This window comes from Sturnira hondurensis, unplaced genomic scaffold (assembly GCF_014824575.4).
Source record: "Sturnira hondurensis isolate 20B ecotype Veracruz unplaced genomic scaffold, ASM1482457v3 Scaffold0006496, whole genome shotgun sequence".
NCBI lineage: Eukaryota > Metazoa > Chordata > Mammalia > Chiroptera > Phyllostomidae > Sturnira > Sturnira hondurensis.
In genome coordinates this window covers 14,794,775-14,811,537 of record NW_028079127.1, presented here as the reverse complement: position 1 = coordinate 14,811,537, position 16,763 = coordinate 14,794,775, and the positions used below count along the sequence as shown (strand labels likewise).

Genomic DNA, 16,763 nt, shown 5'->3' with positions numbered 1-16,763 from the left:
ACGCGCGGGCGAGAGGAGCGCGTCGCGCGCGCGGGCGGGCGGTTTTGAATCTGGTCCGAGCGCGGGAAACGGCGGTTCCCGAGGACGAGGTGAGCTCCGGGTGTGCTGGGCCGCCAAGGGCTCGGGACCAGGACCCGGGCAACGGCGTGGGTGGGGCGGGTCGAGCGTCCGACACCGCACGCCCGGCGTGGGCCGCGTCCGAACCCTGGGCCCGGCCGGCGTCTCTGAGGAGGCGAGACGGAGTTGGGCACAAGTGCCTGGGCGCGCGACGCCCTAGTCTTCCCCCGGGACCGTCCCGGAGAGAATCAGCCCCGCTTTGTGCTCGGGGGAACCCGCTGTCAGGCATCTCCGTCCTGAGGTGGAACGGTTTGCCGAGGTGGGCTCTCTGTTCCCGGGAGGCTGGGGCGCCGCCCGCAGGTGGTGCCCGACGTCGCGTGGGGGACGGGGAGCCCTGGGGAGCCGCCCAGGTCCCCGCACGGAGAGACCAGCGCCGCGGGGCCGCTCGCGGGGGCGGCGGCTGAGGGCCAGGCGCTCCCCTGTCACCGCGCGGGCGGAGCAGGGCCCCGGCCGGGACGGGGGCCGCGCGCTCTCCGAGAAGGACCCGCCAGTGGAGGCGCGATTCCCCGTGCTTGGTCGCATCTTTTGGCAGGTTGTTTTCCAAGCGGTGAGCTGGTGTCAGCCGCTGTTAGTCATCGGCCGCGGGCGCCTCCTTTGCTCGGCTGGAGGAAGTTCGCTGCGGCCCCGACCTCGCTGGTGTCTCCGTGGGGAGGTTACTTTCTCCTCTTGTTGGTGCGATCTAGACCCTCAGATCTGGGTCGCAGTGTTTGACGCGGTTCCTTGTCCCCCTGATTGTTGCCTTTGGTACCAGTGATTTTCCATATTGCTCTGCTTGCGACGGAACAGGTTTTCATTTAATACATCTTTTAAGGAAGGAGTCCTGTTGCATATAGGAGTCGCATGAAAGTAGGCTTATGGCGCCACTGTGGCCTTCTTTGCAGTTACTAAAGCTGCTCTGATAATCATAACTTACCTGCCTTTTTCCACGCGAACAACGGAAAACCCAACCCTGCATGTCCCACCCTCTTTTTCTGACTTTGTCCCTGGGGGGGTGGGCTTTCACCTGGGGCCCCACTAGCGCAGGTGGTGTCCCTGGAAACGGGAGGTGGCTCAGCCCCAGGCCTCCTGGCCGACTCCCTCCGGTGGGAGCTGCGCGCTGTTTGGGCAGGCCTGTGCTCCTGCTAACGAGCTCCCGGGCGACCCAGTGCCACAGTGGAAAACAAGCGGGGTTGTCAGTGGTCTTCAGGCCTCGCCACAAGCAGCCTGCCTTGTAGGTGCTGACCTGCAGAGAACTGGGGAGGGTCTGAGGGGCACCCTGCTCCTTCACAGACAGTTTCATTAACAGCTGGTAGTATAAAGCAGTGTCACGTTGATACTATGAAAACAAGACAGTTCTTTTCTATGTATAACTTGTTTTGTGTCAGAATACTGTTAGAAACTGTCCACTGTAAGTGGTAGAGGGATTTGTTTGCAGTTTTGGATGTTAGCACCAAATGACATCTTGGAGGAGAAGATACATTTGCAAATGTAAGTTTCCTGTGCTTGTGTTTTCCACTAGGGTTACAGACTAAATGCCGGAGGAGACACAGTTTCATCTGTCATGGAAAGACGTGAAGTATTTGTTCAAGCGGTGTCTAAGGACCTGATTGGAGAATTTTTGCAGTTCATTCAATCTGATGTAAGTTTTATTGTTTAGCTTTGTTTTGATTTTTTAAAAAGATTTTATTTATTTATCTTTAGAGAGGAAGAGAAGGAGAGAAATATCTATGTATGGTTGCCTCTCCTGAGTCCCTGTCCCCTGCTGGGAACTGGCCTGCAACCCAGGCATGTGCCCTGACTGGGAATTGAACCACGATCCTTTTGTTCGCAGGCCCGCACTCAATCTACTGAGCTACACCAGCCAGGGCAGCTTTGTTGGGATTTTTGACTGTTAATGTAAAACATTTCTCTAAAATTATGTTCATAAGTGAAACATCTCCATGAATCCTTAGGGACCAAGTTTTAAGAAAATAAACTATGAATGTAGACCTGCTGATGGATAACTACTCACAAACTGCCTTTCCTGCTTTCTGTTAAGAGAGATGCTGTAAAGGTGCTAAGCGAGGTAGTGCACTGTGCTTCTGTTTACTTAGTAAACATTTATTGCTATTTTCTGCATGCATGGTGGCATACTGAAGAAGACAAGACATTTCTTTTTTTCTCAGGTTATTTGCAGTGTTGTGGGTCCAGACATGGACATACAGCAGAGAAAGGGGCAAGGGCGGGGCAGGGACTGCTTCCCATCTGCACACAAGGGCCGTGGGAACTAAGCTCTGGAAGGTCCATAGAAGCCAGCATGTCAAAGTCATGTTGCATTTGAGCCTGAAGGTTTGGCAGGGGTAGAGTGTAGAAGTACGGTGTGAGGAGGAGGGCAAGAGCTGAGCCCTGCCTTTCTTTACTATGTGAAGGTGTCGAGACTTCACTTATCCTGAGAGGCATGGGGCCTTTGAGCTGACAATGCCTTGCCTGCAAGAGAACAAAGAAGGAGAAAAAATGAGTGGGGCAGAGAGGGAGAGACACAGAAAAATCAGAGCTGCCCTTTGGAAATACCCCTTTGGCTGCACGTGGAAAACAGATTGAAGAGAGGTCCACGAGAGACCGAGAGCAGGGCAGAGGCCGTGCCCCCCTAATGGTGGTGGAATTAGGACATGGAAATGGGAAGGTGTGAGTATCTAATGAGCTGGCCAATGGGGTGTGCTGGCACCATGGATTGAGGGGGACACAGGCCAGGTAAGGGCCCAGGAGGGTCCCTGGTTTCTAACTGTAGAGCCATTCAGCGAGGTCTTGAAATCTTGTGTGTGGTCAGAGGGCAGATTTTGGGGAGGAGATGGCTCAATTTTGAACGTGTGGAGTGGCTACCAGGGGAATGTACACAGGACATGTCCCATAAGTAGGTGGCAGGTATATCTGAAGCCCAGGCAAGGTCTGGGCTAGAGACAAACTTGGGTGTCACCAGCTCCAACAGAAGGTTAGTCATGGGAGCGTGTGGGGTGCATGTGTGGTGGAATAAAGGAAAAGGAGCCAAGCACAGGACCTGGAGGAACCCCAGTGCCTCAGGCACTAACTCCAGATACCGTGACCTTGGTCAGAAGATGTGTACATGGCTCATGATCACATGTGAAAATCAGATTAGTGACAACTCAAAATTAGAGAGGAATCTAATAAATCTGTTGCTAGCAACATGCATGAAGTTATTTTTCTTTTTAAAAGAAATGAGCTAATATGATTCTGTATTACAAAACGATGTTCAGTAAACTTAAAAATAACCGGCAGGACACTTTTCCTTGACAAAGATCTGAAGTTTGCTGGAGGTAATGGGTGGCTCTGCTTCCTGGGACCCCACCCGCCGACTCCTGTGTGTGTGTGTGAGTGTGAGAGAGAGAGAGAGACAGTCTGAGTGTGAGCAGGCACAGAGAAGAAAAGTATAAAAGTGGCTGGGAGGACGTGCGCAGCGAAGAGAGGCCTGCACAGGGAGGTCATCATGGTGGGAGCTGGCAGGAGCATGCAGTGGAGGACAGCGTTGCTCGCAGCTCCCGTGGGGTCCCAGGAGCTGGCAGGTGACCAGGGGGTGGGGGTGTTTTGTGTGATTTTGTGGCTCTGCTCAACAGCTGCAATTTTCTGAATTGGTGACTAAATCCCACACAAGCAAACCAGAAATTTGCCTTTTGCTTGAATTATCCCCTTGTGAATTGATTGAGGTGGAATGAATTTACGTTTCAAAGCAAGAGTGATGGAGCAGGGCAGAGCTGACCCGGTGTGGAGAGTAGGAGGGCTCAGGACTGAGGGGAGTTTATTTACTCACTGTGCCTTGAGTGTCTTCCCTCCGCCCGCTCTGCTTGTGGACTGGTGTCTGGTCCACACGGAGCAAAGCCTCTGCCCCAGTGGAGTTGATGCTCTAAGGGGGGAGGGAGAGGAACAGGACAGATGGTGCTCCAGTGAAGCAGGGTGGAGGGTGGGAGTGACAGGTGGTTTTGACCAGAGATCTCAGGGGGCTGTGGGGGGGTTGGGGGACACAAAGACCAGAGGCCGGGTGCACCTGGACAGCTCAGGTGTGGACTCAGCGAGAGGAGGGGTATGGGTTCTGGGGCGGAGAAGGAGCCCTGCAGGAGAAGCTGAGGACCGTGCAGAGGAACCCAGAGTGCCCCATGTGCACCTTGGCCACATTCTTCTGTGGTTCTTTGTATTTATATATTCTTGAATCATTTGAGGGTCAGTTACAAATGTTGTGTTTCATTACCCCTAAAAATTTCCATGCACCATTTCCTTGAACCAAATTACTCTCATATAATCACAGTGCAGTCCTCAAACTCAGGAAATTTCACACCGTTACCTGCAGCACGTATTCGGTATTGCATGTTGCATCCAGTTGTCATCACCTGTTGGTTTTCTGTAACCCAGAGTTTGTCACCCTCACTTTGTTTTTCATGACATTGGGCAGCTGCTTTGAGGCATATCCTTCCGTCTGCATTTGTTTGATGATCTGATTAAATTCTTATGGGTTTTGGTGGGAGCATGCAGTGGGGGCCCTGTTACCTTGTGTGTTTTTTTTCCCCAACCCTGTATTTCTTCTGTATGTATCCATTGACTGTCTACTGTGCTGGTGCACTAGTTATCTAGTGTGCAAGTGTGCATGTGCATGTTATCCGTGTGGCCCCATTGAGTCTTCCTGTGTTCATGGCCCATGTTCATTACTGTCACTGTTTTGGTGCTCAGATTGGCTACGGGGAGTCCCTCTAAGCTGGATGTTCTGTGCTTGGATAATGGCCTCTATTTGCTAAGTCCCAGAGGAGGTGAGGTCATCTGCTCAGAGTGACGAGAAGCGGTGGTGGATTGGCGATTTTAAGGGCAGTGAGAAGCTCTGGAGTAGGCTCCTTGGCTCGTGGGAGAGAGTGATGCTTACGCCTGCCTGGAAGATGGGTGTGGAGGGCTCGAGGTGGCTGGAGACCAGAAACTGAAAGTGCAGTCAGCCAGCCGGACAGCACGGTTCTGCTGCCTGATCTCAGGCCTGCAGATGGCGGAGGTGGGGGTGGCTGGCTTGAGGGCGGGTTTTGCTGAGTGGGTGCAATTTTAAATGCCAAAGATGAGGGTGCTCAAGGTGAGTCAGTGGAGGGGGGACCTGCTACTTTCTACCTGGTGACCCTGTACTTTTCCTTGTGGGGATGGGTTTTGAAAAGTATAACCAAACTCTTAAACTTGTACCTAAGTTAGCAGTTAAACTTTTCTTTTGAAAAGTTGATGAAAAGGAAGATTTTTTTTTGTAAGGAAAAGGATATTTCTTTATTCACATGCCATATGAACAGGGTAGAACTAATATTTTGTGTTTGAAATGTAATGCTTGCTATTTATTTTACAGGAAGATACTTCCAACCCTTTCAACCTCAGCGAGTTACTGGATGAACTGTCAAGGAAGCAGAAGGAAGAGCTATGGCAGAGGCTCCGAGGGCTGTTGACAGACGTGCTGTTGGAGAGCCCTGTGGAGGGGTGGCAGGCCCCCGCGGCCCAGGGCAGGGACAGCATGGAAACGGACCACGGTTCAAAAACGGTAGTGCGGGTCTTTCGGAAACAGAACGTTTCCCTTTTCTTGTTAAAAGGTAGTTGTTTATTGTGTATAGTTGTTTTAAGTAAAGGAAAATTTAAAGTTAGAAGTAAGTGTATTCGGATGGGAGGGGGGTGGGGAGCACTGGGGGGGTGCAGGGCTGGGAATACAAGAAAGAAAACTGTACTTGAACAAAAGTTAAATAAATTAAAAAAAAAAAGAAGTAAGTGTATTCGAAACTTGTTTAGTGCAGTTGCACCCTTTGGTGACTCTACCGTTGTAACCTGCAGTTGGTGGCGGCAGTCTCTGGTGCTCTGCGTTTCGGGCAGCTGACTTGTTTGTGTTCAACTGCAGCTCACTGTTTAGAATAAGCTAGAAGTGTGGCCTGATTTTCATAAATCCAGTAACGTACGGTTTCTTTAAAAATTGAATTATACATTGATCTTAATTCACTCATACTTTTTTTTAATTTACAGAAAAGAACCCTAGAAATAATCCATGCAATTACATCTGTGATTCTTGCTTCTGTGTCTGTCATAAATGAAAGTGAAAATTATGAGGCCTTACTGGAGTGTGCTGTTATATTAAACGGTAAGCTGACCCAGTGCAGTGTGGCACCTGCAGAAGGCGGGCGCTGGCCACTCTCTCTGCGAGGCAGCAGGGGCGGTGTGGGAGGCGGTGGTGCCGAGGCCCGGTAGTGCAGTCAGGTGCTACTGCTTTGGCCAGAAGAGGAGCGGGGAGTGAGCTTTCAGGGGCTGTCTCGAGTAGCTGCGTTGATGCCAGCCGCAGGGCAGCATCTCAGGTAGTGCAGATGCACCTCACCGAGCAACCGGCCGCCGCTGTGTGCAGGGATCTCGGGGAGTCTCACGTGACCACCGGACCAACAGCAAGGGCTTGTTAAGGGGAGATGGTCTGATTCTAAATTTCTCAGCTGGTGATTACTGCCAGATAGTTTAAATTTAAACAAATGTGTGTGACATTGAACTTTTTTCTTTAAATGTGTTATAACCATGACTTTAGGGATAATTATTGACCCTTGGAGTTTTCCTACCCTAAACCTTCAAGGTTTAACTAAACTGTGAGACTGGTCGTACTTTAGGAGGAACACTAGACTGAATTAATGAGGAGGTGTGATTATAAAGTAATTTGTAAAGTTATAGATATCGAAGTAATTTAAAGTAGTGATCTTTAAGAAAAATCTCCCATGTACCTGTGCTGCCACCATATGGCCTTGAGGAGCTCTGTGTGGCACATCCCCTCGACAAGGCCATCCCCCGCCTGCGCCCCCCAGCATCGCTCAGGTCTGTGTATCTGTGTGGTGCACTGCTGCGATCAGAGTTCTTGCTCTGAGCTAACCCCTCATCAGTCTCCGAGTGGCTCCCAAGGGTTTTGTGAGTGTTAACCACCAGTCTGGTTGTACCTTCTCCACATAACTGGTAACTGTTTGGTTAAATAATTACTGCTGATATTGCAGCTCCCAACTTTGCATGAATTCAGGAATTTTACTTCAGTACAGTGGCATTCAGTTATCTATGGCTTATAATTATGGGTGCATTGTTAGTATTTTAATAATTAAGATTTTCTGTTAGTAAAAGCACTGTAGTTTTTGTATTCATTGCAATAGTTGCTTTTACTGTATTTCACCGATGAGTCAGAGTTTAAGGCCAGCGCACGCAGGGGTAGTTATCTCAGCTTCACCGTCAGCAGACCTGACCTGGCACTGCTGTGAGTTGTCAGGTGGTCGCCCTTCATTTGGACGACCTCAACGTCCGCTTCTTTGCTTGGGTTTCTGGGACTCTATCTTCCCATTCCGCTTTTATAACAGTAGTAAAACAATTTTTTAATCACCATCATTCGTATCCTATAGATAATGTATATAAATCTTCAGCAATTTAAACATAAACTATTATTTCTTAGCAGATCTTTTTAAGTCGTGCTCTAGATGAGCAATTTTCAACTGACTCGCTGCAAGCAGTTTTAAAACATGCAGTACCTGACTAGTCGGGGCACGGGCCTCTTGTCTTAGATTATCAGATTAAAAATGACAACAGCCAACATGCCAATAGTCCTCCTGGTGTGAATGAACCAAATTATAACTTTTTTTGTCAGATTGGCAAAAGTATGTCCTTGGTGTGCTGCAGAACTTTAGTGATTCCTTTCTGTGCCACACGTGAGCAAGGTTGAGAGTCGCTGGGCCACACTGTTGAGCCTGAGCCAGTGGTGGTGTCCCTGACCAGCAACTAACTAACTAACTAGTTAGCCCGGTCACTAACTCCAGATACTGTGACCTTGGTGAGAAGATGTGTGCATGGCTCATGATCACATGTGAAAATCAGATTAGTGACAACTCAGAATTAGAGAGGAATCTAATAAATCTGTTGCTAGCAACATGCATGAAGTTATTTTTCTTTTTGAAAGAAATGAGCTAATAATATGATTCTGTATTACAAAATGGTGTTCAGTAAACTTAAAAATAACTGTCAGGACACTTTTCCTTGACAAAGATCTGAAGTTTGCTGGAGGTAATGGGTGGCTCTGCCAAGAGGCCCGTGCCCCGACTAGTCAGGTACTGCATGTTTTAAAACTGCTTGCAGCAAGTCAGTTGAAAATTGCTCGTCTTAAAAAGAGCACAACTTAAAAAGATCTGCTAAGAAATAATAGTTTATGTTTAAATTGCCAAAGATTTATGTAGGTAGTGACCGGGCTCTCTCTCAGGTATCTTGTACGCACTGCCGGAGTCTGAACGAAGGCTGCAGCGCGCCATCCAGGGTCTGTGCGTCACGTGGTGGGAGAAGGGCCTGCCTGCCAAGGAGGACATGGGGAAGACCGCGTTCGCCTTGCTGCTGCGGAAGAGTCTCCAGACAAGAACGGTACGTGTGCTCCTTCACTGTGCACTTGACTTCGAGAGTGAGCAACTTCACACCGGTTAGGAGTCGTGTCCTTGTGAGTCGTCTGATCCCTGTGACTTCCCCATCTTCCTTGTATCTGTGGCCCTGGCCTCCTTCGTGTCACATGACGGTCTCAAGGTGACTACTCCACTTCACCTTCTCTTGCGAGCTCCAGGCAGCAGGGAAGTGGCAGTCCTGAGACAGGCGGCTGGGATGGCCTGCAGAGGCAGGCTCCTTGCTGGGTCTGGACCAGCTGGGCTGTACACTGAGGACAGAAAGGGCAGGAGTTGTCCGGCAGAGCCTTCCAGCCCACACAGTGCCACTCCGGGGTGGCAAGATTGCGGGGGGGCGGTGTTTGAGATTGCACTGAGGCCTGAGCACTGATGGACAGCGTGTTTGAAGGCTGGGTTTTTCTCATCTTTCAGTCTTTGGTGTGCGGTTCAGAAACCCAGAAAAAAGAATATTTCCCTCTAATCAAGACAACAACAGATACTTGTGTTCATCTCAGAAAACTGGGCAATTGAAGAAAGGGCAATAAGGAACATAAAATTCGTAATTCCAACACCTAAGGTGGCCATTGTTATTTTAGGGGCAGTGAGGAACTTCTCTCTGATGGTCCTCACCTCATATCTTTCTTTCCTTGCGGAAGACTTTTAGGAATGAACTTCATTGGTCAGTGGGTTTGAACTTGAAGCCCTTGATGCACATTGCCAACAGCTTTCTAGAAAGCTTGGGCCTGCTCACGCTTCTACATCAGAGTGGGTGTCCAAGGAGCGGTTGGCTGTGTGGCAGGACCCTCACCTGGCTTTCTGACGTTTCCTGCTGCCCTAAGAGCGAGTGGGAAGCCCTTGTGTAAGTCAGAATTTACCCTTAAGCCACACTGGTTTGTCTTTTTAAAATCTGTTTTCCAAGGGTTTTTGTTTAGCTGTTAAATCACATCTTCCTAATCTGCACCTGTGCTGTCCACTGCAGTAGCCAGTGGCCACGTGGGGCTATTGAATTTAATTTAAAGTGTAGAAAGTGAAAAATTTGGTTCCGAGGTCTTACCAGTCACGTTTCATTGCTCTGTAGTCTGACGGGCCCCAGCCGGCGCGCTGGGCAGTACAGACTCGGTCCTCCTCCCGGTCACGGGAACTGCCGGCAGCCTGGGCATCCAGGCCTCGGTTTGCTTTTGCCTGTTTTAAAAAAGGGTTCTCTAGGGTTGCCAGAGACATTTGCAAATTTTTAAGTCTGTTTTCTCTTGACTAGAATTATCATTGTTTATGATATAAAATATGGTTAATTTGAAATGTGACCTTACTATTTATAAAAAACTAACATTTTTTCCCCATCCCTAGGGTGCAGACATAAGTCGGCTTTGGCATATTCATCAAGCTTTATATTGCTTTGATTATGAGTTGGAGGAAAGTAGAGAAATTAAGAACATGCTGCTGGAGTGCTTCATAAGTGTTCATTATATCAAGAAGGAAGAGGTAAATAGGGTTTTCTTTTTTGTCTGTTAGTGAACTGCTTTTTAATGGACGTTTCCTCTAAGTTCATGTGCTTGCTCTTCGTGCTGTGCTTAGCTGTTGAGGGCTGTTACGTTTATTGCACGATGTTTTCACTGCATGGCAGTACTAAGGCAGCATTTTACAAGTCGTTGCTTATTTCACCATTCAATCTGATGGTGGTAGAGGGTTGGGTCAATCCTGGGGGCACTGTGATTGCACTTTCAACGAAGAACGATTAAAAATAAGGTTGAGGAGGCACTTCCCTGTGGATGAGGTCAGACCCTCTGCCTTAACTCTAGGTTAGTGGGCGTACACTCAAAACTGTCTGCACACAGTGCCCTGGATTTCCTTCTTCTGCAGAGAGAGGCTCTGTCCTCAGCTGCTGAGCATGTGAAGTGTGGACAGTTGTACCGTGGCCTTAAGCATAAAAGACACAGGAATTCGAAACTTAGTGTAAATTATACCAACATGGCCACTCTGGTTTCCTCTCTCTTCCTGTCTCCCATCTCACTCTCAGATTTCTGACGCAAATCCCAGATGTCATTTTAGAGTGGTGTTTTTAAGGGGTGGGTGGGAGAGACTCAGCCTCCGTGACAGAGGAGTGGGCTTGTGCGGAAAGCTCTGATTGAAATGTTTGTGTGACATGCTGGCTTTTCCTGCCCTATGGGTTCCCGGATGAAAGGCCACAGCTGTGTGGCCATGTGTGCCTGTGCTGAACAGCTGGGGGGGCCCATCTGCTCTTCTGCCTGACCAGGCTTGGTTCACCACTGCTCTGGGGCTCCAGCCTGAACCTCTGGGGCAGGAGGAAACGGGGAGGGGCAGGGCCTGCTGGCATTGCTATTTAGCTCTGCCCCTCCCAGCTGGTTAAGTCACTTGTCTAGACAACATTGTTGGATAGGGACACAGAAAAGGCTCAGAGATGACAGCTTCTTTGGGTTTGGGTTTCAATTTAGAGGAAAAAATAATTAAGGTCCTCAGAAATTGCAAGGTGAAGTTTTACAAAACCACACATTCTTTCTCAATCTTAAAATAACAGTATGAAAAAAAGAATGCAAAATGTTTCATTAATAATGTTTAGTATATATTTAAGTGATAGTATTCTGGATATATTGGCTTACATAAATATATTAAAGTTAATTTATTCCCTTTCACTTTTTAAAAAAGATTTTATTTATTTGTCTTTAGAGGGGAAGGGAAGGAGAGAGGGAGAGAAATATCAATGTATGGTTGCCTCTCATGCACCCCTCTGGAAATTGGCCTGCGACCCAGGCATGTGCCCTGACTGAGAATCGAACCACGATCCTTTGGTTCGTAGGCCCACACTCAATCGACTGAGCTACACCAGCCAGGCCCTTTTCACTTTTATTGATGTGGCTACCAAAGAGTTAAATATTAGAGTGGTTTTCATAATTCCGGGATGATGCTGAAGTGTTGTTGTCTTGGGTCTTTCTGGAGCTGTTTGTCGTACCTGGACTGGGTTTCCACGCTGGGGTGCGAAGATGAGTGCTTGTGTGCAGAATACAGCCTTTGTGTGGGACGCTCTTGGCCTGGTAGGCTCACACGGCGGGAGGAGGGGGAGGAGGAGGAGCTCCGGTTCAGAAGCTCCTACCTGGAGAAGCTGCTCGAGGCCTCATGGCTGGTCAGTGGTTTGCCCCTCACTGTAGTGCACATCCCAGCTGGCCAGGGGCAAGGGCCCTGCACCAGTCTTGACTATACTGACCAAGACCTTCATCTTTGGGCTCAGGGCTGTGTTCACATCCTTGTCTGTGTGCTTCTTGAGGGCTGGCCTTGATGAGACCACTTTGAGCCTCAGTGTTTCTTCCTGTAAAGTGGGGACAGCTGCCGTGATGTGATGCTGGAGGACCTATACATAGTGTCCAGCAGGCACCAAGCTCACAGGAAAGGCTCTGGCTGGGCTTTTTGCTATTGTCACATGTCATCCTTTGAAAGGACACTGAGCATGTGGCCTGTGCCTCAATCTCCAGGACTGTTAGGAAATTTGGGGAGAGGAGAGAGGTAGGGAGTGGGTTCAGACACATAAACCTTATTTCTACTGGCTTGTACGTAGCAGTTGATGGATTACTACGTGTGTGTGCGTGAGTATGTGGCACAGACACGAATATACACCTGTGAATGTTACAACTCTTTTTAACTGATGTGCTCTTTTGTATTGAAGATATCTAAACTTTCTAACCAATCATTGATTTGCTTAGGTCAGTTTTTCGTCATTCTGGGTAAACAAAAATATCTTGTACTCTACTAACAAGTTATGGATATTTCCAATAAATGCTAATGCTTTAAAACTGGCCTGTTGCATTCTTGGCTGTCCTGCCATTTGTGTGAAGTACGTTGCATCTCAGGGCGTTCCATGCCAGTGCATATGGGGAAGCAGTGAAGAGCTGCTGTTCCCAGGGCCAGTCTCGGTAGGTGTGCTTATGCCTTCTGCAGGGGCGGATGTGCTTGCTTTCGAGGCTCATGGCAATCCAGTAACGTGCACACAAGTTAGCATTGCCTGGAGTGGGTGCGCCATTGGTACTCGGGGCCTGTATACATTTGAGAATTCTAGCTTGGCAACTACTTAGCCTCTTAACTTTGCAAGTCCTCAGTTTTCTTGTTTATTAAAGATGAAATGAATGAAGTTTTATTCCATTCCCACCTTAAAACATGAGATGCGAGCTTTTTCTATCTTAAGTTATGTAGACATCGTGACAGCCAGATGGAAGCCAGGTGTATGGACTGGTTCGCTTACCTGTAGGGCAGTATGGCTGCTGCTTGTGGTCTAGGGAGGAGGAAGCTCAGCATGTCTGCTATCCCCCACCCTTGCCCTGCTAACCCGCTGTCCCTGCGAGGCCTCCCTGCCGTCCCCGCTGGAAGGCACCACTTTCCCAGCTCAGTGACCCTCTGCAGATTCCAAGTGGACTTCCTTTGCCCTCTAGCATTCAAAGATCGCTTGCTTGCTTCTTGGGAACTTTCTATTTGTTTTCAATTTTACCATTGTATCCTGTTTTCTTAATTTATAGGGAAGAAGATTTCTTAGTTCTCTCTTTAATTGGAATACAAATTTTATTAAAATCATCCATGGGACCATTAAAAACCAGTTACAACGATTACAGAAGTAAGTAATTTTTTTTTAGGATTAAAAAGTTTTTTTTATTGTTTAGGCTATTACAGTTGTTTTATTTTCCCCCTTTACCCCCGCCCCCAGCCGCCCTCTTCTCTCGGTCAGTCCCCACACTGTTGTCCATGTCTTGTACGTGTATGTGTATGTTCTCTGTCTAGTCCCTTCCCCTTCCTTCAACCAGCCCCATCCTCTCCCCTCCCATTCTCATGGCTGTCAGTCTGTCCCTTGTTTCTGTGCCTGATTCTATTTTGCTTGTTAGTTTATTTTGTTCATTAGATTCCTCTTATAAGTGAGATCATATGGTATTTGTCTTTCATCAACTGGCTTATCTCGCTTACTATAGTGTTCTCCAGTTCCATCCATGCTGTATTGAAGGGTAGGAGCTCCTTTCTTTCTGCTGTGTAGTATTGCATTGTGTAAATGTACCATAATCTTTAAAAAGTATTTATTTAATTATTTTTAGAGAGAGGGGAAAGGAGACAGAAAGAGATGTTTCTCCCTAGAGAAACATTGTTATGTGAGAAAAAACATGGATCCATTGCCTCTCACATGCCCCTAGTTGGGGACCTGGCCAGCAACCCAGGCCTGTGCCCTGACTGGGAACCAAACCAGCGACCTCTCAGTTCATAGGCTGGTGCTCAGTCCACTGAGCCACTCCAGCCAGGGCTTTACCACCATTTTTTAATCCACTCATCTACTGATGGGCACTTAGGCTGTATCCAGCACTTAGCTATTGTAAATAACGCTGCTATGAACATTGTGTGCTTAGGTTCTTTTAAATTAGTGTTTTAGGTTTCTGTGGATATATTCCCAGCAGTGAAATCACTGGGTCATAAGGCAGTTCCATCTTTAGTTTTTTGAGGTAACTCCATACTTGTTTCCACAGTGGCTGCACCAGTCTGCATTCCCACCAACAGTGCACTGGGGTGCCCTTTTCTCTACAACCTCACCAGGATTTGTTGATTTGTTTTTGATGGCCAGTCTCACCAGTGTGAGGTGATATCTCCTTGCAGTTTTAATTTGCATCTCTCTGATGGCTAGTGATGCTGAGCGTCCTTTCATACGTCTCTGGGCCTCTGTGTGTCCTCCTTGTCTGATTAGTCATTGGCAAATATGCTGTCCCATACAGTGGGTTCCCTTTTCATTTTGGTGATGTTATCTTTAGCTGTGCAGAAGTTTCTTATTTTGATGTAGTTCCATTTGTTTATTTTTCCTGCCCTAGGAGATGCATCTGCAAAAATATTGCTATGATCTGAAATTTTACTGCCTGTGTTTTCCTTCAGGATTTTTTATAGTGTCATGACTTATATTTCAGTGTTTTATCCATCTTGTGTTTATTTTTGTGTAGGGTGTAAGTTGGTGGTCTATTTTTATTTTTTTTGCATGTACCAGTCTAGTTCTGCCAACACCAACTATTGAAAAGGCCATCTTTACTCCACTGTATGCTTATGCCCCCTTTGTCAAATATTAATTGACCCTAAAGGTGTGGGTTTATTTCTGGGCTCTCTGTTCTGTTCCATTGGTCCATTGTGTCTGTTCTTATGCCAGTACCAGGCTGTTTCGATTACAGTGGCCTCGTAATACAGTTTGATATCAGGTACTGTGATCCCTCCTACTTGGTTCTTCTTTCTCATGATTATTGAGGCTATCTGTCTTGTTTTGTTCCATATAAAATTTTGAAATATTTGTTCTAGATCTGCGAAATATGCCATTGGTGTTTTAATAGAGATTGCATTGAATCTCTAGATTGCTTTAGACGGTATGGTCATGTTAATGATGTTAATTTTTCCAGTCTGTCAACATGGTATATGTTTCTATTTGTGTCTTCCTCAGTTTCTTTCTTCAGTGTCCTTTGGTTTTCTGAATACAAGCCTTTTACCTCCCTGTTTAACTGTATTCCTGAGTACTTTATTATTAGTAGTAATATTAGTATTAGTATTATTTGTTGTTTTGTTGTTGTTGTTGCAACAGTAAATGGGATTTTTTTCTACTTTCTCTTTCTGGTAGCTCATTATTGGTGTATAAAAATTCCACTGATTTCTGAATACTGACTTTGTGTCTTGCTACTTTGCCAAGTAGCTTCATTTATTGAGTCAAGTAGTTTTCTAGTGGAGCCTATAGGGTTTTGTATGTATACTGTCTTGTCATCTGCAAGTAATAGGAATAAGTATTACATCTAATATTTTGTACTATCTTAACCTGGCTTTGAAAGATTCTGTTCGACCTGACTTTTAAAAGTTGTATTGATCTTTCAGAAGCTTTAGAAATTACCTCTTATTTATTATGGTCTGTTTTGTAACTGGATTTTTTTTTCCCTGTATAGGAAATTATTCTTTTTCAGTAATGGCATTAAGATTGAGGTGTTGATTTGTGGTAGTTTTTTGTTTTTGTTTTAAATATATTTTATTGATTATACCATTACACTTGTTCTATTCCCCCCCTTCATTCCCCTCCACCCTGAACACCCCCTCCCCCACCATTCCCCCCTTTAGTTTATGACCACGTGTCTCAAGTTCTTTCGATTCTGTATTTCCCCTACTATTCTTGCCTTCCCCCCCTATCCATTTTCTACCTACTGTCTATGCTATTTTCTGTACCTTCTCCCCCCTTCTCCTCCTCCCACTCCCCTGTTGCTAACCCTCCATGTGTTCTTCATTTCTATGGTTCCACTCCTGATCTAGCTGTCCTCTTGGTTTGCTTTTGTTTTAGGTGTGGTTGTTAATAACTGTGAGTTTGCTGTCCTTTCACTGTTCATATTTTTCATCTTCTTTTTCTTAGATAACTCCCTTTAGCATTTCCTATAATAAGGGCTTGGTGATGATGAACTCCTTGAATTTGATCTTATCTGAGAAGCACTTTATCTGTCCCTCTATTCTAAATGAAAGCTTTGCTGGATAGAGCAATCTTGGCTGTAGGTCTTTGGATTTCATGACTTGGAATACTTCTTTCCAGCCCCTTCTTGCCTGTAAGGTGTCTTTTGAGAAATCCGCTGACAGTCTGATGGGAACTCCTTTGTAGGTGACTGTCTCCTTATCTCTTGCTGCTTCTAGGATTCTCTCCTTAATTTTAATCTTGGCTAATGTAATTATGATGTGCCTTGGTGTGTTCTTCTTGGGTCCAACTTCTTTGGGACTCTCTGAGTTTCCTGGACTTCCTGGAGGTCTATTTCCTTTGCCAGACTGGGGAAGTTCTCCTTTATTATTTGTTCAAATATGTTTTCCACTCATGGCTATTTCTTTTCCCCTTCTGGTACCCCTATAATCCAGATGTTGGAACGTTTAAAGATGTCCTGGAGGTTCCTAAGCCTCTCCTCATTTTTTTGAATTCTTGTTTCTTCATTCTTTTCTGGTTGGATGTTTCATTCTTCCTTCTGGTCCACTCCGTTGATTTGAGTCCCAGTTTCCTTTCCATCGCTATTGGTTTCCTGTGCATTTCCCTTCATTTCAATTAGTTTAGCCTTCATTTTTTCATCTAATTTGCGATTAAAATCAACCAGTTCTGTGAGCATCCTGATCACCAGTGTTTTGAACTGTGCATCTGAGAGGTTCGCTATCTCTTTTTTGCTTGGAGTTATCAGCTCTGGGGCTTTGAGTTCTTCTTGAGCCATATTTTGGACTTTTTGTGTCTGTTAT

At 46.6% G+C, this 16,763-nt stretch overlaps 1 protein-coding gene across 3 annotated transcripts in view; it reads left to right on the top strand.

The window, feature by feature from the left end:
- The window catches only part of NCAPG2 (non-SMC condensin II complex subunit G2), a 54,147-nt gene continuing 37,384 nt past the window's right edge, over positions 1–16,763 (top strand). The window contains exons 1-7 of one of the 3 annotated variants that reach the window (XM_037049521.1): positions 1–89; positions 1,616–1,735; positions 5,450–5,638; positions 6,109–6,223; positions 8,348–8,502; positions 9,858–9,992; positions 13,031–13,125. In XM_037049521.1, the coding sequence (XP_036905416.1) occupies positions 1,658–1,735; positions 5,450–5,638; positions 6,109–6,223; positions 8,348–8,502; positions 9,858–9,992; positions 13,031–13,125 (767 nt within the window). In that variant the 5' untranslated portion in view covers positions 1–89; positions 1,616–1,657. Of the gene's footprint in view, positions 90–241; positions 377–1,615; positions 1,736–5,449; positions 5,639–6,108; positions 6,224–8,347; positions 8,503–9,857; positions 9,993–13,030; positions 13,126–16,763 lie in introns of those variants that run through there. The other 2 variants (XM_037049520.1, XM_037049519.1) reach the window with 2 other exon arrangements.